Source organism: Mus caroli, unplaced genomic scaffold (genome assembly GCF_978045245.1).
Source record: "Mus caroli unplaced genomic scaffold, Mus_caroli_1 scaffold_10, whole genome shotgun sequence".
NCBI lineage: Eukaryota > Metazoa > Chordata > Mammalia > Rodentia > Muridae > Mus > Mus caroli.
Window position 1 is genome coordinate 23,307,501 of NW_028227265.1, and position 26,609 is coordinate 23,334,109.

Genomic DNA, 26,609 nt, shown 5'->3' on the forward strand with positions numbered 1-26,609 from the left:
AAGTTGGAAGATGAGGACCAACTCCTAAATGTTGTCCTCTGACCTCCACATTCCATGGTTCTAAAGTGCCCACACTCACATACACATACAAAAAAAAAAAAAAAAAAAGAATTTTAAAAGCAAATATAAATTAAACAAAAAGATGCTTTTGTTAAAAAGCTGTTTAAAAAATATACACACAGGTCAGGTGCATGCCTTTAATCCCAGCACTTGGGAGGGAGAAGCAGGTGGATCTCTGTGAGTTCTAGGCCACATATATGTAGATCTTATGGGGTTGGAGAGATGGCTCAGCAGCTAAGAGCACTGGCTGATCGATCTCTAAAGGACCAGGGTTCAAGTCTCAGCACTCCAGTTCACAACTGTCTGTAATTCCAGTTCCAGGGTATCTGATACCCTCACACAGATACCATGGAGGCATAACACAATAAACACTATTTTTGTTTTGTTTTTCCAGACAGGGTTTTTTTGTATAGCTCTGGCTGTCCTGGAACTCACTCTGTAGACCAGGCTGGCCTCGAACTCAGAAATCCGCCTGCCTCTGCCTCCCAAGTGCTGGGATTAAAGGTGTGCTCCACCACTGCCTGGCTAACATAAACACAATTTAAAAACCCAACCCACATCCCTGTCTGTGTGTGTGTGTGTGTGTGTGTGTGTTGGGGGGGGGTGCTCTTGAGACAATGTCTCCCTCTGAATCAGAAGCCAAGCTGTGCTAGGACTCAGTGTCTTTAGAGCAGTATAAACAGACATTCTGTCATGTACTTGTTTGTCAGGTAAAAGCTGATGAAGGAAGATAATGAGGAGGAAGTTCCTATGACTACAGTGATGATTTAAATTGCATTTAATCAGTCCCACAGTATACACAGACCCAAAAAAGGACTCCCTATGTATGTGAAAGGCATTGTCTATCCCATCCCCACAGAGATCTGAGACTCTAAAACAATGGAATGACAATTGCTGGCTGAAGTGACTCATTGTAAGCCACTATAAAGTCTGGTATTAGAAGTGGGTTATCAGAAATCCTACCAAATCTCCTTTGTTGACTGCCTTCAATTGTATAAATAGTTAAAATAAATCAGTATAAAACAATCATACATAGTTACTAGTCTCAGTCTCTAACATGCTGATATCTCTAAAGCAACACCAAAAAAAAAAAAAAAAAAAATTCCATGAATCATTCACTGTACCCCCACAAAAGATCCTTTCTTGAAATAACAATGTTACACTCTACTTGTAAAGACACATCTCAGGGGCTGAGAGTGAAAATCAACCGGTAGAGTGCATAGTTAGCCAGGATGAGGCTTGGGATGCTGGGTTCAATCCCCTGCACTGAAAAGAAGAGGGGAGGGGGAGGAAGAAGAGGAGGAGCAGCAGCAGCAGCACCAGTTTCTTGCAGGATTTCATTCTATTTTCCAGCAGCTCTTGCAGCAGGTTGTAAATGAGATACCAGATCCCTACAATTTCTTCATAAAAATTTAATAAGGAAAACTACCATATTCAATTTTTAAAGAAAAAAGTAACTCAGGTGTCAATATATTTATTTTAGCTCTTTTCTTTTCTTTTCTGGTATTTTTTTAAAACTGGATATTTTCTTTATTTCCATTTAAATTGTTTTCCCCTTTCCAGATCTCCCCTTCGGAAATCCCCTATCCTATCCGCCCTCCCTGTAACTTTTTTTTTTTTCAAGTAACAAAATTGTTTTTCATTTTTATGGAGACTATCAGCTAACTTAGATATAATTTACTTCCAGTCACAGTGGATAAGATACTCTTATTTCAACAGAATGTGCTAAACAGTCTTTTCTAGGGCTCCGGTTTTCCGGTTTTCCGCTTGTTTTGTTTCTTTTTCTTGAGACAGGATCTCTCCGTTGCAGCTCAGGCTAACCTGGGATTCATTACATAGCCCAGGGGGGCCTTGAACTCTCTAACTCTCAGCCTCCTAAGTAATGATTAGACATCATATCTTAAATTATAAGTCACCAGAAATTACTCTTTAGAAAACATAAAATAGAAAACAAAATTGTGGCTCAGGCCTATAATCCCAGCACTTGGGATGCTAAAAGTCGTCCTCGGCTACAGAGTCTGAGGCCAGCTTGAGCTACATGAAACCCTATCTTGAAAAAAAATTAAAAACATAAATGCATAATTTATTTACTAATAACATGTGTTATGTTTCATAACACTATGATTTTTAAGCCCTTTTACTAGCATCATTGTTACAAAGTATGCAAATAACTACAGATTCCAGCCAGGCTATGTTGGCGCTTGCCTTTAATCCCAGCACTCGGGAGGCAGAGGTAGGAGGATTTCTGAGTTCAAGGCCAGCCTGGTCTACAGAGTGAGTTACAGGACAGCCAGGGCTATAAAGAGAAACCCTGTCTCGAAAAACCCAAAAAACAAAACAAACAAACAAACAAACAAACAAAAAACCTATAGATTCCTTTTTATAAATCATTAAAACAAACAAAAAAAGAAGCAAATAAAGAGCAGAGTGGTAATAGTCACCTGTCCAAACTAAATAAAAATTCATATTTTTAAAAGTTGTTTGATCACAAATGGGTCAGGTACCAAAGAGAAAATTATTCCTTTCAGCAAGGAATTACTTCTCTGTTTTGGCCATTCAATCTCTACAACAAAGAATAAGTTCTTAGCTACTTATCAAAAAAAAAAAAATTAACTTATAAAAAGCATCAGGATACTATTTCCTCCTGTAAGGAGGCAGAGGCAGGAAGATCTCTGAGTTCAAGGTCAGCATGTTCTTCAGAGTAAGTTCCAGGACAGCTAGGGCTACACAGAGAAACCCTGATTCTAAGAGCATCTTAGAACTTTTATAGAACATCTCCACACTCTAGAATTTCCTCTACGAAGAAACTTAGTAGACCAGCCACATAACTGAAATGTGCTTTTGGTTTAAAAAAAAGGGGGGGGGGGGCAGGGACAGGCTGATCTCTGAGTTCAAGGCCATCCTTGTCTACAGAGAAGAGTCCAGCCAGGACTAAACACAGAAGCCCTGTCTCCAATGGGGAAGGGTATAGAGAGGGGATCAGGCTTATGGTTTCGATCTTTGTCTTTCTTTTTCTCTTTGGTTCGAGGTGCTAGAAATGAAACCCACTTGCATGGCAAGTACTGCCTTCTATCTCCATCAGGGTGGTGATTTTTCCACACATTTGCCAGGAAAGAAAAATCAAATATAACTCAAGTAAACAGCCTAAGACCCATGTCGGGAAGCAAAAGCCATCTGTATGAAATCACAATGGAACTTGAACAAAATAGGAAGCCCGGGTAGCTTCCTGAAGGACCTCACCAGGTAAAGAAGTAAAAATGACCCCAGGAAGCAGTTGCAGACTTTAAATCTGCTCCTGCTAAGTCTTTAAATCCGGGATCGATTGGCTCTCCTTATATAGGAGCCAAACAGCTGAGCATATATAGCCTGTTAGATGAGCTGCCCAAAACTGAGGGGGTCGTTCTCCCCGCCCCCTATTATTAACAGCGGAGATTGCATTCTTCCCAACACATAACTCAGTGATCTCGATTGGTTCCCCAAGACTTGTTAAATTAGGTGTTTTCTATTTATACTGACCCATTACACAACGCGGTGACCAGCCTTTTGGCTCGGTGTGTAGAGTAACAGAAATTTTCCGAACATTTCCCAAATATTTCCTGATAATTGTGACATGAGATGGGCCAATGAGATGACAAGATACAGGAGACACTCACAAGAGTAAGAGCACCGTGTTCCCAAACGCCAATACCTCAGCACTCGAAAAGTCCCAACCCGAGTCAGAGGCTTCAACAGCCCCAAGACGCTGCATTCCTGCATTCACACACCGGTCCCGCAGTCTCTGCCCTCCTCACACACAACGGCTTCTTCCTCCTCCTCGTCCTCCTCCTCCTCCGCCACCTCTCAGTGCTCCAGGGAGGATCACCGAGGCTCGCACGGTCACGGACTGCGAAGGGCTCAGTCCTTCAGCCTTCACGCCCTTCGCTTCTCTCACACTCAAACCTCCTTCACCGTCTCCGTCTCTCTCAGGGTCGCACACACCCCAGAGCCACCCTCACGCCCAAGGTTTTCCTCCTCGCACTCTGGGTTTTTCCGTCTCTCTCTCACACACACACACACACACTCACCATCTCACAGTTTTTCACAAACAGTCCCCCTTACACTCGGGATCTTGCACACTCACAAAGCCACCCTCGGGGTCTCTCTCCCCACACACGCGCCCGCCCGCGCGCGCGCCTGCGTCTTCCTCACACCGCCGTCCACTCCAGGGATCCACGCTCCCGGCGTCCTCCTCTCAGCCGCCGCGCCTCTCCCGCGCCCTCCGCCCCACGCGGTTTCCGGCCCCGCATCCAGCACGCGGCCACGGAGGCCACGCAAGAGTGTTCGGCCTCACACCAGAACGGCCCCGAGCCGAACCGGAGCCAGCCCCTCACCTCCTCGGACCCGCCAGCTACCTCCTCGTGGCCCGGAGCTTCCAGGATGCTCGGTCGCGCCGTCGCCCGGGCGGCCGCTCAAGCCCCGCCCACGCCACGTCACTCGCACCGGATCGCGACAGCGCGCGCCGCCAGGGGACCCGGCTCGGAGCGGGGGCCCCCAGGCGGCGTTGCTTCCGGGCACTGGAGCACGCCGGGGCCCTGGGCGATCCGCGTACCGTTACCGAGCAGCCTCCAGCAGGCCGCGCCCGGGCTCTCCCCGCGGGCTGTGACTGGGGTGCGGTCACCCTCACCTGGGATGGACACTCCCCGGCTCCCCACGCAGTCACTTGAAGCCTCTGGGGCCCCACGTGAGGATGCTGCTGCTTGGAGCTCTAACGGGCCCACACACTCCTCCTCCTTGGCCTTTGGGGACTGCACGCCCAGTGGGACCCCAGACAGTTGACACAAAGAGCTCTGGACCCCTCCCTATCTAGATAACTGCCTCCCTTCAGCTCGGGGAACCCAGGAAGAAATACAATCCCGGGACCCTGGTGCTCTGACATTCAGTTCAGACTCCATTAGACCCAGGAAGGCTGCCACTTCTGGCTCTCTTCGCTTTGTCCTGGTCTCCCCCGACCCTGCTGACACCCCTCTTGGGGAAGCTGGGACATCCTGACCTTTTCTTCTCCCGTTGGTTGCTCCTCTATCTCCTTTTAGGTTATCTTTTTCTCTAGTGGCGCTGGCGTTCATTCTAAGACTTCCTGCCTTTTAGATTCCACCGAACCTTCTAACAACTGACCAGTCTGGCAGGGATAAATATAGTCTAAAGAGACAGTTGTGCTTTTCTCATAGGCTATCAGACTTAAAAAAAAAAAGGACCCCAAGAAATCAGTATTTCCTCCAGGAATAGGAGAGGAAGTGGACGAAGCATCGAAAGGAGGAACTTATCTCCTGGCGAAAATTTTACAACTTGTCATATGACCTTGAAAGAAACAGACTTGGAGTTTGTTTGCAAGGGACCGCATTCTTTCTCGCTTAAGATTTAAACCTTATTGAGAGATAAGTAGTGCCGGGCAATAGTGCCCATACCTTTAATCTCAGCATTCAGGAGGCAGTGGGAAGTCAATCTATGTGAATTCGAGGCCATCCTGGTCTACAAAGCGAGTCCAGGACAGCCAGGGCTCTGTTACACTTAGAAACCCTGTTGGGAGCGAGCCTGGGGGGGATGTAAGTAGTTAAGAGCACTTGCAGAGGAAAGGGATTCTATTCCCAGCACTCCCATGGTGGCTCACAACCACCTGTAAACCCCAGTTTTTCTGGACGCATGTGGTACACTGCATACAGGCAAACATACACAAAAGATAAAAATAGTTTAAATTAGCTGGGCGTGGTGGCGCACGCCTTTAATCCCAGCACTCGGGAGGCAGAGGCAGGTGGATTTCTGAGTTCGAGGCCAGCCTGGTCTACAGAGTGAGTTCCAGGACAGCCAGTACTATACAGAGAAACCCTGTCTCAAAAAAAAAAAAAAGAAAAAATTAGTTTAAATTAGCAGAGTTCAGTGACACCTGCCTTTAATCGGAGATGGGAGAGGCAGAGGGAGGTCGTTAGTTAGCCAAGGTTACAGAGTTAGACCCTGTTTCAAAACACACACACACATACAATGTTTAAACACTCATGGGTGATGGTGACACTGGCCTTTAATGCCAGCACTCAGAAGGCAGAGACAGGCAGATCTCTGAGTTCCAGGCCAGCCTGAACTGCTTGGTGCATAGTGCTTCTAGAACTGCAGGCGCTGCTGGTACAGAGAATTCTTGTCTTGAAAAATTAAAAAAAAAAAAAAAAAAAAAAGAGGAAACAGGAAAAAAGAGAAAAAAAATTTAAACTCTATTCTCACATCAGGAACCCTCAAAGACACACTTGGGGGAGTTGCTGGCTATCTTTGTCCTTCTTCCCAGGGTAGCCACATTGAATAAACCCTTTTCTGCTTTTCATTACTAATTTGGCTCACTTTATCAGTTTATTAAGGACGAATGGCTAAACCTAGTTTGTTGAGGAACAGGCTGTAACCCCAAATATGGTACCATGATCTTTTTGTCCACAATTCACCACCCACAAACTGCTTCCCAGTCACTCAAACCCTCTTTCCCATCCACTCCGTGGGGAGTCTAGAACCGCACAACAGCTGAACCCTCTCCCAGTCTGTATGCCCTTTCATGCCCTTTTGCAGACGCTGCCTCAGAGTCCAGCCAGCTGCACCTGCCACGTGCCCTCCATGTCCCCCCAAACACTTAAAATATTATGATTTTTTTTAATGTTTGTTTTTGTGAAATTCTACAAAGTATGATTTTCTGTAACTTTCGAGGGTGGTTCTACTAAGTGCAAATTTTGTAATGTCAAAGTCAAGTTGAAATAACGGGATTGTATACACCGTAAGCCTAGTACATTCCCCCCACCCCCCACCCCGTGGGGTAGAAGATATGTTAAAATACAGATTGAAATTGCTTCACATCTCCCCCCTAAAGGGGCTGAAGAGATGACTAGTCTCTTCATGATGGTAAGAGTGCCTCTGGGGGCATCTGCATATATTCGCATACACACACAAAAATAAAAACATCTAAAAAAAAAAAACCCAAAACCTCTCAACCAAGCAATGGAGTTCTCACTGTTTGATTTAAGACCCATGAACAAGGAAGGGCATAAGGTGCATATTTTACACATCAAAGCAGAGATGGCCTCCAGTTTCTCCCAGCATCTCTCAAACCCTACCTCCCCCAACCCTACCCCCTAGAGGCTCTTTCCTACATAATCCAGCCATTTTGGTCTCTTGCTCCCTCCTCCTCTTACTCCTCCTTATCTCTGCATCCTTTTCTCTTTTTCTCTTCCTCCTCCCACCTCCTCTTCCCCCAAGGTGACTTCCTTGGCCTCTTTCCTTAGTGACAGTGAACTCTCCCACCCAAGAGCAGCTTCCCAATAATCTAATCTAATCTAATTAGGCTTGGATTGGCTCATTTCACAGGTGGAAAAATAACCTATCACTCACATTTAATCCCAGCACTCCAGAGACAGAGGCAGGGGGATTTCTGAGTCAGCCTGGTCTACAGAATGAGTTCCAGGACAGCCAGGGCTATACAGAGAAACTTTGGAAAAACCAAAAAATTAACTAAACCTCTCTTTAGTAGGTGCTCTCCTTCTTTCTTCCTGATGAATGAAAAAACAGGAACATGATCACAACCATACACTCCAGGTATGGTTGAAGAGAAGATTTTTTGCTTTTTGTTTTTCGAGACAGGGTTTCTCTGTATAGCCCTGGCTGTCCTGGAACTCACTCTGTAGACCAGGCTGGCCTCGAACTCAGAAATCCGCCTGCCTCTGCCTCCCGAGTGCTGGGATTAAAGGCTCGTACCACCACGCCCGGCTTGAGAAATACTAATACAATTTCTTGATTGGGTAGTAACAGAGCCTGGCCTCGTCCACTTTAACATGTTAATAGGAACCACAGCCTTTGGTCCCAGGTTTCTTAGGAAGTTAACAACCTATAGGCGTAGGATGCAGTCCTTGAGGACCCCTTGTTGGTGCTGCCCCTTTTGGGTTCTCGTCTTCGAAACCTTGAACAGTCTCTGATGCAGCTCAAGGGGGCCCTGAGTTCAGGCTCCAGCTCCAAAGAAGGAGCATGGCAGGGTCTAAAGACAGGAATCCAACAGGTCTTCTGAAGATGAGGGAGGCTCCCCAGCACAAGCCAGCAGCCAGACTCTGATTCCCTAGCAAGAGGAAGGATAGGGGGTGTAAGGGGTGGGGAGCAGGATATGAGACCACCAATACTTCTTTGATGTAAACTCCCTACCCCACCTGAGAAACCCCATTACCAAGAGATCCACAGACAAGGAGTCAGGCAGTGACTGTTAGTATTTGGGGAAGGGAAACTGCTGTAGGTATTGCAGTCTAGGCAGCAGCTGGGCACCCTTACATCCTTACACACCTGGAAGAATAAGTGAGCCTGCATAGATTTAGGTCAGTTGAGCCTGACCCTTCACTTCTGGAATCAGTCCCTCCAGCATCGCCCCTCCATTCAGTGAGAGCCACCCATTTGTCCTTGCAATAGCTATATATAGAAATCTGGCTTCCAGCGATTGATTGCTGTCTCCTATCCACACAGGGAATCTGCTGAGTCCAAGCTGGTACAAGACATCGGACCAGGGACCTGAGGATTTCCAACATCAGCATTCTTGGTCAATGGGCACACCCTGCAGGACATATCTACCCTCATCAATCAGATAAGGAAGCTCAGGCTCAGGGAAGTCACAAGGCCACCCAAGCAAACGGGCTAACACTGGCAGAATACCTTCTCTGCAGCTATGAAACAGGTACCCGTAGGGCTCAAAAAGAGCTGGAATGGGGAAGGGGTGTGTGGAGACAGGGCTCAGCAGTTAAGGGCACTGCCTGCTCTACCCAAGGACCTGGGTTCGATCCCCAGCACCCATATGTCAACTCATGGCTGTATCCCCTGTTCCTGGTGATCTGACACCCTCGCAGTTAAACTGCCAATGGACGTAAAAAGATTTGGAATGAATGAGTAGCTGCCTGCAAGGTCATCACGAAAGATGGCATGGTGGGTAGGTAAGGGCCAAGCTGGATAGGACCTGCAAATGACACTTTTCATATTATCAATCTTTCACTTGGACCGGTGCCACCGCAGGGCTTGTGTGTCCACACCTCATGCCCCTTCTTGACCACCCCTTCCTTCCATGCATTACACTTGGTACAGTGAGTCTTAGATCGCCCTCTAGTGGCCCCCTGAGTATAGCAACACCTGGAATCTAGTCTGGCCAACTCAATGGAAACTGGTAGGTTTTCTACACCACAAAGTTCAGGCTGAGGCCCAATTCCTCTGCATGCTTCCCTATTTCAGACATCCCTTTTATCTATCTCCACGTGCTCCTATGTCTCAGTCATCATCTCTACTCATCCCTCCCTAGGCTAGTCTCTCCCTCCTGCTAGAATCCTTGAGAACATGGAAGCTCACCGGAGACTATGAACCTCTGTCTTCCACTCCTGGGTTTTCAGGGCTGGCAATAGTTTCCCAGTATCAGAAGCAAAGGCCTTCTGGCGAAACTGTAGCAGGCCTGTGTCTGATCTCTTCTTATGGCTTCCTATTCAGACTCAGAAGGCAGGCAGGTAAGATGCTGAATCTGGAAAAGGTGACCTCCTAAAATGAACTTTAAATTCAAAGTGTAGAGGGCAAAAGGCCTGGTGCATACAGACAAGCACTGGAGAAGCTAGGCATTACACTGCTGACTGGGGAGAAGCAGGATGAAGACAGGAGCCCAACTCCAAGAGACACAATTCTGGGTCTGTTTCTTTTTCTTTTTTTTTTGGGGGGGGGGGCAGGGTTTTCAAGACAGGGTTTCTCTGTATAGCCCTGGCTGTCCTGGAACTCACTTTGTAGAACAGGCTGGCCTCGAACTCAGAAATCCACCTGCCTCTGCCTCCCGAGTGCTGGGATTAAAGGCGTGCACCACCACGCCCGGCTTCTGGGTCTGTTTCTTGGTCCCAGTGGAGAAATCGATTCTAGCGATTCCAGAGAAGAGGACAAAAGGGTAAAGCGAAGGCGGAGGGGTAATGCTGAGGCCCCAGTAAAGTTACAGACCAAGCGCCCACCGCTACAGCACTTTCAGACACCATGGCTCCCTCCTCTCGTGCTCAGAGCAGGACAAGGCACCTTACAGCATCCAGAATACTTTTATTGCCAAAATCGAGGTACAGTTTGCTCAGGGCCCCAAGTGGGGGGTCCCAACACTCAGGTGAGGGACAGATGATAGGAATGTGCTTAACAAGGGAAGTCCAGCGTCAGAAATGATATGGGAAGGCAGTGTGGTCCAGCCTCTAAGTGGTTTTGAGACCCCAACTTAAAAGCTGACCCAAGTCCATAGTCAGGTACACTGTCCCTAAGGCAGTCCCAGATTCCCCATCCCTGCTGTCACACAGAGACCATGTGGCATCCCTGGGGCAAACAAACAAACAAACAAACAAACAACACCCCCTTAGCTGGGACTCTCTTCCTAGCTCTCTTGGGAGCCTTTTCAAAGCTCTGGACTGTTTCCTGCAAACCAAAACCCATTCAGCTGCCTGGTGGTAGCTTTGGGCAGGATCTCTACCACCTCTCAACCCTGTGCCAGCTCAAGTGGATAGTAGAAATACCCCACAGCGGGGTGCACCATAATGGTAGAGTTCTCAAGAAGGTGACTCATGGGAAGCTCTAAGCAACTGTGGCTTGAGCTCACTTTCTTCCTAAGAACCTTCAAAGAAGGCAGTAAGCCCCCCCCCCCCCCAAACTACAGGTCCCAGAACCAACAGAGCCAGCTTCAGTACTGGGACCTCCGTCACAAGCTGGGACATCAGGAATCCTAGGACATGGCCCCCAAGAATTGAGAGGTCCTCTGCTGTCCAGTCCAGAACTAGGATGCTGCTAAATGAGAGGTAGGAGCAGACTGTAAAGAACCCAGCCTGGAGGGATCACGGAGACAATACGAGCAACTAGCCTGCCTGCAGGGGCTTACCCGACTGCCTCCAGGAGACCCCACACTCAGAATGTCCACCAGTGAGGTCATAGGGAAGCCAGCAGCTCTAGCCACCTGTGGCCAGTGTAGAGGGCTACCTGAGGCCAGTGCGTGGGAAGGTCACCCGGGGATCTCTATGGAATCTTTCATGGCAGGACATCAGCTCAGTAACTAACATCCCTCAAAAGGGAAGGTTAGGAGGGCCCAGTGAGCTAGAGTAGAAAGACCAGAGAGCTAAGAGGATTGCATGGTCCAAGTTAGGGACTGGGGTGAGGGGCCAAACGAGCCAGCCTCCAGAGCCAGCGTGAGGTCACAATTCAGCAGCAGCAGCAGCAGTCTCTCCTTCAAATGTCCACACTCACTTCTGCCTTCTTCATGGCCATTCTACAGAAGAAAGGTTGAGAAATAGCATTCCTCTGAGGCAGATGCCTCCTGGGACTTAGGACCTTGAATGATGGTCACAAACTCTGCCAAGCTTGTAGACCGTGAAAGAGTCAGAGGCCAAGAAAAGCTCCGTGGTCCAGCCATCCAGCAGCCCGGCCCGGCGTAGGACGTCAAGGTTCCAGAAGCACACGTTTCAGATAAGCCAAGGTGGTGGCATTGGCTAGCATCTCAATGTGCTCGCTTCCGGGCAGCTCCTGCAATGATACTCTGTGCTCTTGGCGGCTCTGCCAGGCTTGGCACTGCAGGACGCTCTCCAGGTTCACTGTGCCGTCACCATCGCCGAAGCAGATTTTGGGGTCCCGATCAGGAAAGCTCTCGTAGTAGAAAGAGTTTGGCGTGGGAACACCAGTGCCATACAAGCAGTGCAGCTCCACCCCGGGCGGCGTCATGGCTTCAACCAGCCCTTCTGTGTCCTGCCGCATGAACCAGCCATCTTCGAAACCGATGTCCCGGAAGAACCGGTGATAGTCCCGGAGCGTGTAGTTAGTCGTGGGTGTGTACACAAATACCTTTTCATGTGACCAAGTGTGGTTGTACGGCAGTAGCCAGCTGGTGGAGACGGCAGATCGCTGCTGTTCCCGGATCTTCAGTGGCCCAATGACGGGGATGCGATTGTTGTCTCCTGGAAGGACAAAGCTCTATCAGCCTGCGCTCAGGAAGGAGGTTCACCAACCCAACCAATGGCTCAGTGAATACTTCACAATCTTAGACCATTAGTTACCATCATGGTCCTATCTACGCACCACAGATTTCCTTTTCTTTTCTTTTTGTACGTGGAAAGCATACATCCCTTTGTATTTCCTCACCAGAGATTCAGAGAGCCTCCCCCCTCCAATTGTTTACTATGTCTACTCATCTGTGAAGGCCACCCTCAGCTAAGTAATATACCAACCATCCTGCCTGTGGGCACAAGTTTTGTCTTTGGTGAAGCTGCAAGTCAATAGGACAGCTGTTTTGGTTTTTGGTTGTTTGTTCCATCACGCTGAACGACCGCATGCCTTCCGCGGGCCCAGGAGGCCAGGCTTGCTGCAAGCAAGGCAATGGGGTGGGGAGCTACCACTAGAGTCAGCTCTTCCTATGACCCAGTGAGACTTTCAGTGGCTCAGGCAACTCAGACAGGGTCTACTCATGGTGCAAGTATTACCACCGCCCATTATCCAACACGGTCTCAAAGCAGGGTGGAATTTGTGGCTGACCCTGGGGCCTCAGCTTTGCCTGCTACCACTAGAATCCTTAGGAAAAGGGAAACTCCTAGGAGTGCATGGATTTCCATCTCTTCCACCCCTGGATTTCTAGAGCTGAAAGTTTCCGACATCTGAGGCAAAGATTTACGGGGGGTTTCACAGGGAAGCTTTGAGACGGCCAATGCCTGAATCCTTATGTCTCCTTGTCACATTCTGAAGGTGCCATCATTTCTTCCTGTAAGCCCAGGAATGACAAAGCATACGGCTGCGATGACTCCTCCCTGAATCTAAACATCTGAGTCACTGGGCCCTGACGTTACTGTCAGGATCACTGGGCAAGATTATGAGCCTGACCCGATCATTACGACGATCAGATGAGTGAGCTGGTCAGGCAGTACCAGTGATGGCAGAGAGATAATCTAGGGATTCTCAGGATGGTCCTGGTTCACAGTGCCCAAGTGAGGGGTTCCCCAGGGCTACCACCCAGTCATGGTGGAGGAGGGTAGGGTAGCTAGCTTCTTTCTGCACCAGGAGGCCCTGCCTCAGGGCTGCAGATAGTGGGTCCTACAGTCACAAAAACACAAGTCAGTTTGAGAAGGCCCAAGAGAAGAGACCCAGCAGCATCACCACCTACTGCCTCCCTGAACGGCCCACAGAGGCAGGTGAAGCTCATACACGGGACACCATACATGGGAGGTCTTACCTGAGGCCAGGACACGCAGCGTCTTGGCCACGCCCCCCCAGGGCGCCCCCAGTGAGACGAAGGCATGGATATATTTGTCCTTCCAGACTTGTGGCTGCCGCTGCAGAAAGTAGAGCATGTACACGTTGCCCATGCTGTGGGCGACCAGCACCACGGGGCCCCCATACATCTGGTACATCTCCTCGATCATCTCTCGCAGGGCCAAGAAGTAGGGCCCGTTTTCATCTGCAGGCCAGAGCCAAGCAGGGGTCAGGCAGGAAGTGTCCTGGGACCTGAATCGCTAACCAATCGACAGAGCGGACCCAGGACTAGGGGGTGCAGAGGGTACTGGGAACTAAGTAGGAGCAGACTAGTTTCCCCAGGGGTTCATAGAGGACAAAGTGACCCTTCCCCCACCGCCCCTCGGCCTTAGCCTCTGCCCCTGCCAAGACTCAGAGGTCCAGAAATCCTAGAATGACAGGAAAAGACAAAGCAAGACTTGATCAGAGCTGTGGAGGTGCCAGATGCACGGGAAGCCAGAGACTCAGATGTAGGAAGAGCCCAAGGACAATCAGTGGCCAAGACTACCTTATCCTGCCTCCCAATCCCTAGGGAATGGAACAGGGTCGGGGGTGGGGTGACTTCTTACTCGGGGCTCGCCGCCAATCATACGGAGCACCTCGAACGTCTTCACCCCGTGTGTAGCCCCAGCCCACAAGGCTCTCCACCATAGTGTAGAAATAGGAACCTAAGAACAGAATGCTTAGAATTATATAAAACATAACCATTGTTAGCTACCCACACCACACCCACAGAGACAGTGACATCTGTCTCCCTGAAGGAGTGGAAAAGGAACCTGTGTCTACTAATCAAAGAAAGCTCGCAGGCTACCCCTTCAAAGCAACGTAGTAGGCCCACAGAGCCTGGAGCCCCCAGCCCCATACCCTGGAGGTCTTGAACAAGAGCTACATACCCACATTCCTCTTGCTGGGGTCTAGGAATTCCATAGAAAATGTTTCCCCAAAGCCAGGGACACGCACGTCCACACCATCGGGAAACTGGGTGGCCCGAGATGTTCTGTTGTAAACCAACCTGTCAGGAGAAGACAATGAGTTAGGAGCTCACTGGTACCGCTGAGCTCAGTCTGTCTCAATACTGCCCTGTGACCTTAGCCACACTCCAGCCTCATGTGCAGATCTGGTCTGAGGTCTAAAGGAGATTTAAAAAAAAAAAAACCAAAAAACAGGGGCTGGAGAGATGGCTCAGCGGGTAAGAGCACTGACTGCTCTTCCAAAGGTCCTGAGTTCAAATCCCAGCAACCACATGGTGGCTCACAACCACCCATAATGAGATCTGACGCCCTCCTCCATTGTGTCTAAAGACAGCTACAGTGTACTTACATATAATAATAAATAAATCTTAAAAAAAAAAAAAAAAGAAAGAAAGAAAGAAAAGAAAGTGTTTAAAAAAAAAAACAAAAAACAAAGCAGGCTTATAAAACACAGATCGATGCCAGTCATGGACTTGGGAAGTAGAGTTGGGAAGATCAGGCAGTTAAGGATATCCTTTAAGCCAGGCAGTGAGTGGTGGCACACACCTTTAATCTCAGCACTTGGGAGGCCGAGGCAGGTGGATTTCTGAGTTAGAGGCCAACCTGGTCTACAAAGTGAGTTCCAGGACAGTCAGGGCTACACAGAGAAACGCTGTCTCTTCGGGGGGCAGGAGGGGGTGCGGAAGGGGGAGAAGGATATTCTTTAAGGATTTACATATAAGTTTGAGGCTATAGGAGACCCTGTCTCAAACAAACAAGCAAACAAAAACCCCAACAGTACAGAGGATCAGAATAACAAAATCCAAACGAGAACCCCATGAAGCCTTACTCCAGAGACCAAGGGGGTGAGGGTGGGGAGCCCCGAAGCAAATTCTCTTCCCCAGGTGTCCCCTCACCCAGACTGATGCTGAGCTACACAGCCACAGATTTGGCAGCTCCTAACTCAAGATTTTATCATTGCATAGCTTCCGTGGTTGCCATAAAAATAAAAATAAATAAATAAATAAATAAATAAAAAACAGGGGGCTGGTGAGATGACTCAGTGGGTAAGAGCACCCGACTGCTCTTCCGAAGGTCCAGAGTTCAAATCCCAACAACCACATGATGGCTCACAACCATCCGTAACGAGATCTGGCGCCCTCTTCTGGAGTGTCTGAAGACAGCTACAGTGTACTTACATATAATAAATAAATAAATCTTAAAAAAAAAAAAAAAAAAAAAAAAAAAACAACCAAACTTCCTCAGGTCAGGTGTAGGCAAGGCCAGGAGAAGTACTAGGAGACACCAGAGGTAAACATGCCCACGAAAAGCTGAGTGTATTAGTGGTCCTGAATCCTACCATCATTAAAGATCACCCTACCAAGAGGCCCGGAGAAGACGGCTCAGTGGTTAAGAGCACTTGGCGCTGTTTCAGAGGCCCCAGAGTTGCAGCCCCATTACCCACGTGGTGGCTCACACCATCTATCACTCCAGTTCTAGAGGATTCTTCCTCCTCTTTTGGCTGCCACAGGCACTGTACACACCTGGCACACAAGCATACAGGAAGGCAGAAAATCCATACGTATTAAATAGTAGTGCACGCTTTTAATCCCAGCACTCAGGAGGCATAGGCAGGTGGATCTCTGTGAGTTCAAGGCTAGCCTGGTATAATACAGAACAAGTTCCAGGACAGCCACGGCTACACAGAGAAACCATACCTAAAAAAACAAACAATCCCAGCACTTGGGAGGTAGAGGCAGGCAGATTTCTGAGTTCGAGGCCAGCCTGGTCTACAGAGTGAGTTCCAGGACAGCCAGGGCTACACAGAGAAACCCTGTCTCGAAAAGAAAAAACAAACAAACAAACAAACAAACAAACAAACAAAACTCAGCCATAACCCCTAACATTGATCACATGATAGGGCTGGAGGCCATTCTCAGTAGATACCAGCTAAGTACAGAAAATGGCTGTGAGACGCCAAGGCAGTTTTGTGCAAGATGAAAATCGAAACAGGTCAGAGGAGCAATGAAGACAAAAGACTCTGGTCAGCATCGGTCAGCTGTGCCTTCACTGGCAGCACCTGAGGCCACGAGTCTCCAAGACAGAAATAGCAATGTAGATCAACAGCCCAGAATAGCTGCAACCACACACCAAAAACAGTCAACAAAGAGGGCGGCACAGACAACAGTCTGGACTAGGTGCCCAGAGGATCAGCTAGCAGGTTTCTGGGAAAAGCTTTTAATTGATGAAGCTCTAATCAGCTCAAACATTTGCCCCCCAGCACCAATTTGGCTTGGCTATTAAGAGCACTTGTTGCTTTTGCAGAGGACCCAGGTTCAATTCCCAGCACCCAAACAGTGGCTCACAACCAACTGTAACTCCCAGTCCTAGGGATCTGATATCCTCTTCTGACTTTCTCTGGCACCCAGCACATGTGGTACACTTACATAAACGCAAGCAGCACTCACACACATAAAATTATAAAATAAATCTAGAAACAAACAAACAACAAGAAATAGATACATAATCTCTGCCTTTAAAGATTTCTGTCTGCAAGGGGAACCTTAGAATACCACACCCAGGAGGCAGAGGCAGAGGCCGAGGGGGCCGAGGGGGCGAAGGGCAGAGGGGCAGAGAGAGAGGCAGAGAGGCAGAGAGAGAGGCAGAGAGGCAAAGAGAGAGGCAGAGAGAGAGGCAGAGAGGCAGAGAGGCAGAGGCAGAAGCAAACTCTCTCTGAGTTTTAGGCCAGCCTGGTCCACAGAACAGTTCTAGGATGGCCAAAGAAATCCTGTCTTGAAAAAAAACAAACAAACAAGCAGATGAAAAAGAAAGAATAATACAATTTTTGAGTCTGAATTCTGATGCTGTGATTTATCAGCTGAATGAAAGGGCTGTAGCCAATTTTATAAATGCTTTGTGCTTCCATCTTTCCTTATCAATAAAGTAAGTTTGCCATATTTTGTTTTATTGTGGTTTTAAGGCTCAAATTCAGAGCTTTTACTAAGTGATTATCACTCAAGTGACTTATCACTGAGCCACAACCCCACTTCCTCCTTTAAAGCACATTTAATGAGGGCTGGTGAGATGGCTCAGTGGGTAAGAGCACCCGACTGCTCTTCCAAAGGTCCAGAGTTCAAATCCCAGCAACCACATGGTGGCTCACAACCATCTGTAAAGAGATCTGACTCCCTCTTCTGGAGTGTCTGAAGACAGCTACAGTATACTTACATATAATCAATAAATAAATCTTTTTTTTTTTTTTTTTTGGTTTTTCGAGACAGGGTTTCTCTGTATAGCCCCGGCTGTCCTGGAACTCACTTTGTAGACCAGGCTGGCCTCGAACTCAGAAATCCGCCTGCCTCTGCCTCCCGAGTGCTGGGATTAAAGGCGTGCACCACCACCGCCCGGCAATAAATAAATCTTAAGAAAAAAAAAAAAAAAAGCACGTTTAATGACAATGCCATTTCCAGAGAGTGCCTCAGGACCAAATTAATCATTTGGAAAGTTCATTACTGCATAGACAAATCTAGTGTAGGTCACTCATTCAGCTGTACGTACACTTGAGGCAATCAAGATACACAGAAGACAGAGCTGATAAAGCACCTCCTAGATCCCAGCATTCAAGAGGCAGAGCCAGGATTGTCAGTTCCAGCCTGGGCTACACGTGGAATTAGAGGCCAACCTGAGCTACATGGTAACAGCCCTGTCTCAAATCCCTTTTTAAAAGTTTACAGAGACAGGCGGATTTCTGAGTTCGGGGCCAGCCTGGTCTACAAAGTGAGTTCCAGGACAGCCAGGGCTACACAGAGAAACCCTAGAAAACCAAAAATAAAAAATAAAAAATAAGCCGGGCGTGGTGGCGCACGCCTTTAATCCCAGCACTCGGGAGGCAGAGGCAGGCGGATTTCTGAGTTCGAGGCCAGCTTGGTCTACAAAGTGAGTTCCAGGACAGCCAGAGCTACACAGAGAAACCCTGTCTCGAAAAACCACAAAAAAAAAAAAAATTAAAAAAAAAATAAATAAATAAAAAATAAAAAGTTTAATGGTATGAATATGAATATTTTGCCTGCATGCATACACAGGCACCACATGCATGCCTGATACCGAGTAAGGCACCGAGTAACTGTTGGGACTCAAATCCTCTGCAAGAGAAGCAGGTGATCTAATCTACTGGGCCACCTTACTAACCCCTTTTGGTTATTTTGTCAGTCTTTGCTGCTAAGACAAGGTTTCTCCCCGGGCGGTGGTGGCGCTCCCCTTTAACCCCAGCACTTGGGAGTCAGAGGCAGGTGGATCTCTGAGTTTGAGGCCAGCCTGGTCTACAGAGTGAGTTCCAGGACAGCCAGGGCTACACAGAGAAACCCTGTCTCGAAAAAAACAAAAAACAAGAAATAAGATTTCACTACCAGGCGGTGGCGGTGCACACCCTTAGTCCCACTGCCCAGGAGGCAGAAGCAGGCAGATCTCTGTGAATTCTAGTCCAGCCAAAGCTATACAGAGATACCTCCTCTCTAAGAGAGAGAGAGAGAAAGAGAGAGAGAGAGAGAGAGAGAAAGAGAGAGAGAGAGAGAGAGAGAGAGAGAGAGAGAGAGAGAATGAATGAATTCTGGTACAATAAACTTTTACTTTGTTTAGTTTTAAGACACGGTCTTGCTACATAGCCCAGTTGTTGGAGTGGCTGTGGCTTTGTTGGCAGAAGTGTGTCACTGTGAGCATGGGCTTTAAGATCCTCCTCCTAGCTGCCTGGAAGCCAGTCTTCTCCTAGCTGTCTTTGGAACAAGAGGTAGAACTCTCAGCTCCTCCAGCTCCATGCCTGCCTGGACACTGCCATGCTCCTATCTTGTTGATAGTGGACTGAACCTCAGAACCTATAAGCCAGCCCCAATTAAATGCTATTCTTATAAGAGTTGCCTTGGGCTGGGCATGGTGGCGCACGCCTTTAATCCCAGCACTTGGGAGGCAGAGGCAGGTGGATTTCTGAGTTCCAGGCCAGCCTGGTCTACAAAGTATGTTCCAGGACAGCCAGGGCTAAACAGAGAAACCCTGTCTTGAAAAACAAAAAACAAGCAAACAAAAAAAAAAATCCATTTGGGCTGGAGAGATGGCTCAGTGGTTAAGAGCACTGACTGCTCTTTCAGAGGTCCTGAGTTCAATTCCCAGCAACCACCTGGTGGCTCACAATCATCTGTAATGGGATCTGATGCCCTCTTCTGGTCTGTCTGAAGACAGCTACAGTGTATCCACATACATGAGATAAATAAATAAATCTTTTAAAAAAAAAGAAGTCATTTGTATTTGTCTGGCAGATAATGGCACATGCCTTTAATCTCAGCACTCAGAAGGTAGAAGCAGGCAGATCTCTATGAGTTTGAGGCCAGCCTTGTCTATAGAGTGACTTCCAGGACAGCCAGGGCTACATGAAGCAAACCTGTCTCTGAAACCAAAACCAATCAAACAAACAAAAAACCAACAAGACCACTAAAACCTCTGCCATCCAATTAAAATGTTTACTTCTCAGCCCTCATAACTTAACCTGCTGAACATCGCTGATCGGCTCACCCGTAAAAGGAGTCACTCCACCTGTCAGTGTTTGTTTTGGGTCTTGGGACAAGGTCTTGCTACTTAAGTCTGGCTGGCACTCATTCTGTAACCCAAGCAGGCCTCGAATTGGTGGCAATCCTCCTGCCTCAGCCTCTCTCCTGAATGCTGGGATTATAGACAAACCGCCACACCCACATTGTTTCTAGTTTACAAACATATTTATGGTTAGTAACTGATCAGGTTTGGATTGATTATATTATAACATGAAAAATCAAGATGGCTCAGAGGATAAAGATACCTGTTACCAAGTCTGAGAACCTGTGTTCAGTCTCTGGGACCCACACTGTGGAAGGAGAGAACTGATTTCTACAAGTTGTCCACACCCACACCCCTATGCATTACATACATACATACATACATACATACAAACATACATACATAAATGTTTCTTAAAAGCAAGATGACAATGACGGATAAAGTAAGAATGGAGGTTTTGATCCACTACACTCTGCTGGCAATAAAATTCACTTTATAAAAGAAAATATATATATATATATATATATATATATATATCTCCTATATGGAATTTACTAAAACCCATTTCCTTGGCAACACAATTTGGTAACGGTGAGTTACCAGCAAAGGCCGGTTTTTTTGACTTTGTTTTGATTTTTTTTTTTTTTGAGATTTTTATATATTTTATTTTCTGTGTATGAGTGTTTGTGTGTGCAGTGCCCAGAGAAGTCAAAAGAGGGCAACAGATTCCCCGGGACTGAAGTCACAAAGAGTTGTGAACTACCCTGTGGGTGCCAAGAGCCAACCTAGGGCAATATTGCTCAGTTTGGTTTGCAGCCACCCTGGGGGTTGCATGCCAGATATCCTGCATATTAGCTACTTACAATGATTCATAACAGTAGTAAAATTACAGTTATGGCCAGGCGTGGTGGCGCACGCCTTTAATCCCAGCACTCGGGAGGCAGACACAGGCGGATTTCTGAGTTTGAGGCCAGCCTGGTCTACAGAGTGAATTCCAGGACAGACAGGGCTACACAGAGAAACCCTGTCTCAAAAAACAAAAACAAAACAAAACAAAAAAATATATATATATATACACTATATATATACTATATATATATATATATATATATAGAGAGAGAGAGAGAGAGAGACAGAGAGAGACAGAGAGAGAGAGACAGAGAGAGAGACAGAGAGAGAGAGACAGCAGAAGGAACAAGCAGCTTGAGAGGCAGGCTTAGCCAGGACCCAGGCAAAGGAGGAAGGGGAACCACACAGAGTCTGTGAATAGGGGTTAGGCAAAAGAACAAAACAAACAAAACCTGAGCCTAAAACCTGATAGTTGAACTGGAAGGAGAACTGGAACTAGCAGGAAGAAAAAGAAATCCATGCTTCTGAGAGTGTAAGCTAGTGCTGACCAGACCAGACCAGATCCAGGGCTACAGAGCCTAGGAGAGAGAGCTATCATTTTTCCATCTATTGAGGAATGAGGACAAGGACTCTGAAGGCCTCTCTAGGCCCCTCGGATGAGCGATCCCCCATCATCTTGTGTGCACCAGCCCTCACCTGATATTGTCAATCCAGCAGTCAATGATAACCGGCAGAAGCAGTTCCAGATTCAGCCAGAGTGTGAAGTAGCTGTCCGTCTTCTTGGAGCAAAGGTAGTGTACAACCTTTGGCTTATCCAGCTTTGCTTCCAACTGGTTACCCAAATCACCAGGCACTGCAGGAGAAAAAGACAGGCATGGCCCCAGGCCCCAGCAGGCTGGAGACCCCCAAGCCTCTTGCAGTCTGCAAAAGAGTCACCCAGAGTGATGAACACCATGGCACGTCTTTGCAATCCCACTCTCAAGTTGAAGCACAACGCCAGGGTTGGGAAAATCAGAAAAGGCCAGGACACCACCTTCACAAAGAAAAGCCCCTACTATCGGGGCACGGTGGTGGATACCTGTAAATTCAGTACTTGGGAGGCTGAGGCAGGAGGATCAAGTTTGTGCTAACTCAACCTGGACTACACAATGGGATCCTATTTCCAAACAAACAAAAACAAGAGCCACATTAATGGGAAAGAAGCTACCAGCAGATAATGGAGACTTAAAGAGAGGCCTGGCATGTTTGGGGGTGGGGGTTTGGGGGGATATATTGTTATGGGATGAAAATAACTTCTCCAAGATCTCTAATGGAACTTCCTCGTTGGCCATTCAGAAGGGAATTAAAAAAACCAAAGTTACTTCCCTGAGAGAGGCTGTGGATCCCTCTGAGACCTCAGCTACTGATGGTTTCTAGGGTTAATGGACCCAGATCATCTCTGTGTAGTCCTGGCTGTCCTAGAACTCACTCTGTAGACCAGGCTGGCCTCAAACTCAGAAATCCGCTTGCCTCTGCCTCCCGAGTGTTGGCATTAAAGGCGTGCGCCACCACGTCCGGCTTCCAGATCACACTCTTTTAACTAGAATAGATTTTGAGGCTCATGGGGGGTTTTCAGAACCTCCAGAATTTGGCCAGTGCTACAGCCCTGATATTAGATATGTACCACCTTCCTCCAGGCTTAAACCAGGGAAAAAGAAAAGCAAGGTCTTCTCTACCCCCAGGCAGTGGCACACAAGATAGAGTGGTAAGCCAAGAATGAAATCCAGAGGCAGTACTCTTCTATTTAGTTCTAGCTTTTGTCTGAGACAGGGTCTTGCTGACATCCGAAGCCTGCTTTTCCTGTCTCTAACCTGCCAAATTCTGGGATTGCAAGCTCATCAGTAGGAGCCCTGATAAAAAAAAAACACAAATGAGAGACACCTGTAATGGTTCCAGCAGCCCTACCAAGATGTGTAGGCCTTGCTAAAGGCCAGGAAAGTTGCAGAGGGTAGGTCCTGTGAAAAGCCTTAAGGCAGTGGAGAGGTGTGCTGGTGATGGTTAATCTGCAGTAACAAGCCACAGCAGGAATGGGGCAGGGGGTGTGACCAAGTTCCAAGCATGACTGGATACCACTCCTGTCAATCTCTTTGAGCCAAGCAAACCCTAGGGCCCTGGTAACGCCCAAACTCACACCAGTCCCTTCAACTCCCAGCATTTAAAGCCTGTTACCTTACAGGCCACCACCTACATCCACAGGCTACAACTTTACAAGGACAACCTCCCCTCCTCTCACCATCTTTCTTTTCTTAAAGAAAGGTTTCTCTGTGTAGCCCTGGCTGTCCTGGAACTCAGATCTGCCTATCTCTGCCTCCTGAGTGATAGGATCAAAGGGGTGTGGTACCAATGCCTGAGGGGGGAAAAAAAACCTTTTTGAGACCCACAGTCACTATAAAGAGCCCCTTGACTTTTCTCAACAGTGTCTTTGAACCCAGCATAGCACATGTCCTTGCCTGAGCAGTTATCCCAGTGTCTTCAGAGTGGTGTGGGAAGACACGTGCCTTCCACTCCCTTCATGATGTGGGTGCTGATGCAGGAAATTCCCACCATGGGAGCTTCGACATGACACGCTTATGAGCAGGGCATGACGACTGGTCAATGTCTCCATGCACTGACGAGGAAATGGGTGAAAGAGGAAGCCACCAGATACCCCTCTTCCTGGTCAGGCTGGGAGGCCTCTAAAAATAGCAATGGCCCCTTCCTGAGATACGTGGTGGTTGAGACATAGACAAGAACCAGACACAAAACTTTTACTTCAAATAACCCTGGGAAGAGTCCTCCTTACCTTCATACACATTATCAAATTATGTTTAGTCTACATGTATGTGCAGGGGTAAGACGAGAGCACAACACAGCACATGTGCAGAGGCTGGAGGACAACTTTCCAAAATTGGTTTCTTTTGGGGATAGAACTCGGGTCTTCAGGCTTGGTGGCAATCCCCCTTCATCCACTGAACCATCTTGCAGGCCCTCTTTGTTCATTTAACAGGTAAGAAGACTGAGGCTGAGAGGGATGCAAACCGGTTGCCTAAGGTCCCACCCCCCTGTTCTAAGATCAGTTTTCTGCTTCCTCTCCCACTAACTCAGGACCCTGCACTTTGTACCTAGAAAAAGCTCTCTCTGGCAGCAGCCCTGGTCCTTGAAAAGATGCACAAGGATACAGGAGCTCAAATTCTTTCAGAGTCTAAGGCTTCTCGGCTATGATTTAGGATAAGCAAAGTCTGCATAGATTAATTGGCAGTTAGTGCCCATCTGTCCAAGCGATACTATGTTGCAAATAAGCCAGGTGTGATGGTGCGCTCCTTTAATCCTAGTGCTAGGGAGGGAGAGGCAGACAGGTCTCTGTGAGTTCAAGACCAGCCTGATCTACAGCAAGAAGACAAAGCTACAAAGACTCTGCCTCAAGTAGGAAACACGTATGTGGTCAGAGAATACACACATCTCAATGTCAAGGGCCTTATTCTTAGATCTTCTTACATTCACACATGACTTCTTCACACTGGTCCTCAGGGTTAAAGTCCAGATGACCAAGTCACAAGCTCCACACCACCCATACCTCCCGCCTTCCCCCAGTTCCATGCTGACCAGCCTGGAGCAATCTTCCAAGCCACCTTACTTCCTGCATATTCCAGGAAGGCTTCCCCAGCGCTCCCACACCTAGGATGACCTCTCTGAGAGCCACTATTACTACCATGCAGGAAGCTTGAGAGAGGCAGGTCCAGCTGTATACAAATCTCAAAGGGAACCTAGGTTCAAAATCCCCCATCCCCTTCGCTGACCTAGAATGACATTGTTTTTCAAGAGAGGGTTTCTCAGCTAGGCATGGTGGCATACACCTTTGATAATAGTACTTGGGAGGGAGAGGCAGGTGGGTATCTGAGTTCAAGGCCAGCCTGGTCTACAGAGGGAGTTCCACGACAGCCAGGGCTACACAGAAAAACCCTGTCTAAGACAAGACAAAAAGAAAAAAGGAAAAAAAGAGCACAGGAATTTATGCTCCAGCAGGAAAAAAATATATATATATATACACACACACACACACATATACATACATATACTTATATATAGCATACGTTTCAGCATGTCTCTGTTCTCAGGAGTCCTGGCCAGCGAAACACCAGTTCAAAACGACTTCCATTGGCTGAATGGGGCATCTAAGACTCCTAGAGATTTTAGCCTGGCCTATTACCACATGGAAACATTGTTATTGCTGTACAGCTGCCAAGTCTGAGAAGGAAGAGCAAGTGGGCAGGGAATGTCACCTGGCCTCAGTACAGCCTAGAGTAATTAGGTCTGGAAGCGGAGAGTGGAGGCATGCTCTCGGACTCCCTCAACGCCAGTTCAAGACTGTTGTCCCTTCCTCTCTCCTCCCTTCCCTTAGCTACCCTGTTTCCCTTAGGCCATCTCCTCGAAAGTCAATACCATCCATTCCATAAGGGGGCCAGCGTGGATAGAACTTGCTACCACTCATTCCCTGTGAAATAGAGAGGGTAGGAGGTAATGACGGATTCTGATACTGCCTAGGAACCCGGTGAAGTAGGGTTGAATTGCCTCAGTCTTTCCAGCTAAGAAGTGGGGGCATGGCGAGGCAAGGTTTGGAGCTGATGCAGTTAGGTGGAGTGGAAAGCCGGACATTATCTATTCCCTTTGCTCTCACGTTTTAGAGGGCTCCAGACCACACCCATGCCCAGTATGGCGGGAGGTGGGCTAACCAAACTGACCCAGGTTAGAAACCAAATGCTCTGGGTCTCGTGCTTAAAGCAGATGCACAACAGAGCAGTCGGCCCACCAGACCCTGGCTGCACTGGATCCTGCAGGATCCACCCACCACCCCACTGGACATGAGTCTCACCCAGCACCACCGGGGGGTGACGTTGGGCCGGGAGCGTCAGGTCTGCCAGCATCATTAGTAGAAACAGGGGGAACAGGAGGCCACTCCGGAGCTGGGTCTCGCGACAGGTGCAGAGATGGCGATCCATGGCGTAAGACTGTGGTCGCAGGTCCAAGAGGCTGCTTTAGAGATTAGGGATCGTGCCTAGGCCCGGGCAGCAGCTCGGCTAGTTAACCCCACCGCTCGCAGATACCAGTCAATTAAGACCCGCCTCTTACTAAGGCTCTACCAATTGCAACTCTCCGCCACGAGCGTCCCTCCCACCGGAGCTCACCACCGGCCCATGCCCACCTCCGGGACTGTGCTGCGCGCCGAACGCATCGATCGACCAACCGATGGGAGCCGCTTATCTCAGCTGTTGCCCTGCTACTACACAGCCCCATCTCACCTCACCGTGAACCCAACACAGAACAATCCTCAAAGTCCACTCAAGTAGTTCTCATTCCTAATTCCTAGCCTTCCCACAGCAGAACGACCGAAAACATGACCTTCATTTGCTATGGGTGAATGGTCTCTCTCTCTAATTAAAAAAAGAGGAAGTTAATGTTTTGGAACTCGGGTGACCAGCAGCTGTCCAGGACCTTTATACGGCCTTTACACTGGCATCCCCAGGGGCATCTAGGTTTGGCCGCCCACGTCCAGAAAACTTTCACTGTCTGCCTTGCCGGTAGAAATGCATGTTAGAACCCAAGAAGCAGGTCTGGGAGAAGAAGCTAGATCAGCCTCTTTCTTTCTTCCTTTCTCTTTGTTTGTTTGTTTGTTTCTCTCTCTCTCTCTCTCTCTCTCTCTCTCTCTCTCTCTCTCTCTCTCTCCCCTTTCTTTCTTTCTGTTTTGTTTTTTTTTTTTTTTAGATTTATTTATTATATGTAAGTACACTGTAGCTGTCTTCAGACACTCCAGAAGAGGGCGCCAGATCTCGTTACGGATGGTTGTTAGCCACCATGTGGTTG

At 48.0% G+C, this 26,609-nt stretch overlaps 2 protein-coding genes across 6 annotated transcripts in view; both read right to left on the bottom strand.

Annotated features, from left to right (window-relative positions):
• Window positions 1–4,728, bottom strand: part of Slc7a6 (solute carrier family 7 member 6) — a 30,748-nt gene extending 26,020 nt beyond the window's left edge. Inside the window, exon 1 of one of the 4 annotated variants that reach the window (XR_015048602.1) lies at window positions 4,431–4,728. The gene's annotated coding sequence lies outside the window, so the exon portion shown is untranslated. Of the gene's footprint in view, window positions 1–4,180; window positions 4,238–4,430 lie in introns of those variants that run through there. The other 3 variants (XM_021170474.3, XM_021170475.3, XM_021170476.3) reach the window with 3 other exon arrangements.
• A 5,401-nt stretch (window positions 4,729–10,129) lies between these two features.
• Window positions 10,130–25,847, bottom strand: Pla2g15 (phospholipase A2 group XV). 2 transcript variants are annotated; one of them, XM_021169720.3, is made up of 6 exons: window positions 25,621–25,847; window positions 21,429–21,585; window positions 14,250–14,368; window positions 13,926–14,024; window positions 13,298–13,522; window positions 10,130–12,032 (listed from the first exon to the last, which is right to left on the bottom strand). In XM_021169720.3, the coding sequence occupies exons 1-6, from the start codon at window positions 25,745–25,747 to the stop codon at window positions 11,521–11,523; spliced, it is 1,239 nt and encodes a 412-aa protein (XP_021025379.1). In that variant the 5' UTR covers window positions 25,748–25,847; the 3' UTR covers window positions 10,130–11,520. The 2 variants fall into 2 exon arrangements, with proteins under 2 accessions (XP_021025379.1, XP_029336846.1); XM_029480986.2 differs by having other exon boundaries at window positions 11,643–12,032; window positions 13,298–13,397.
• Between the last annotated feature and the right edge of the window lie 762 nt (window positions 25,848–26,609).

Coding starts and splice junctions, on each gene's coding strand:
- Pla2g15 (XM_021169720.3), bottom strand. CDS start 25,747: ATGGATCGCCATCTCTGCACCTGTCGCGAGACCCAGCTCCGGAGTGGC. Junction 14,025..14,249: donor CCCCAGCAAGAGGAATGTGG/GTATGTAGCTCT, acceptor TTCTGTTCTTAG/GTTCCTATTTCTACACTATG. Junction 13,523..13,925: donor TGATTGGCGGCGAGCCCCGA/GTAAGAAGTCAC, acceptor TCTGGCCTGCAG/ATGAAAACGGGCCCTACTTC.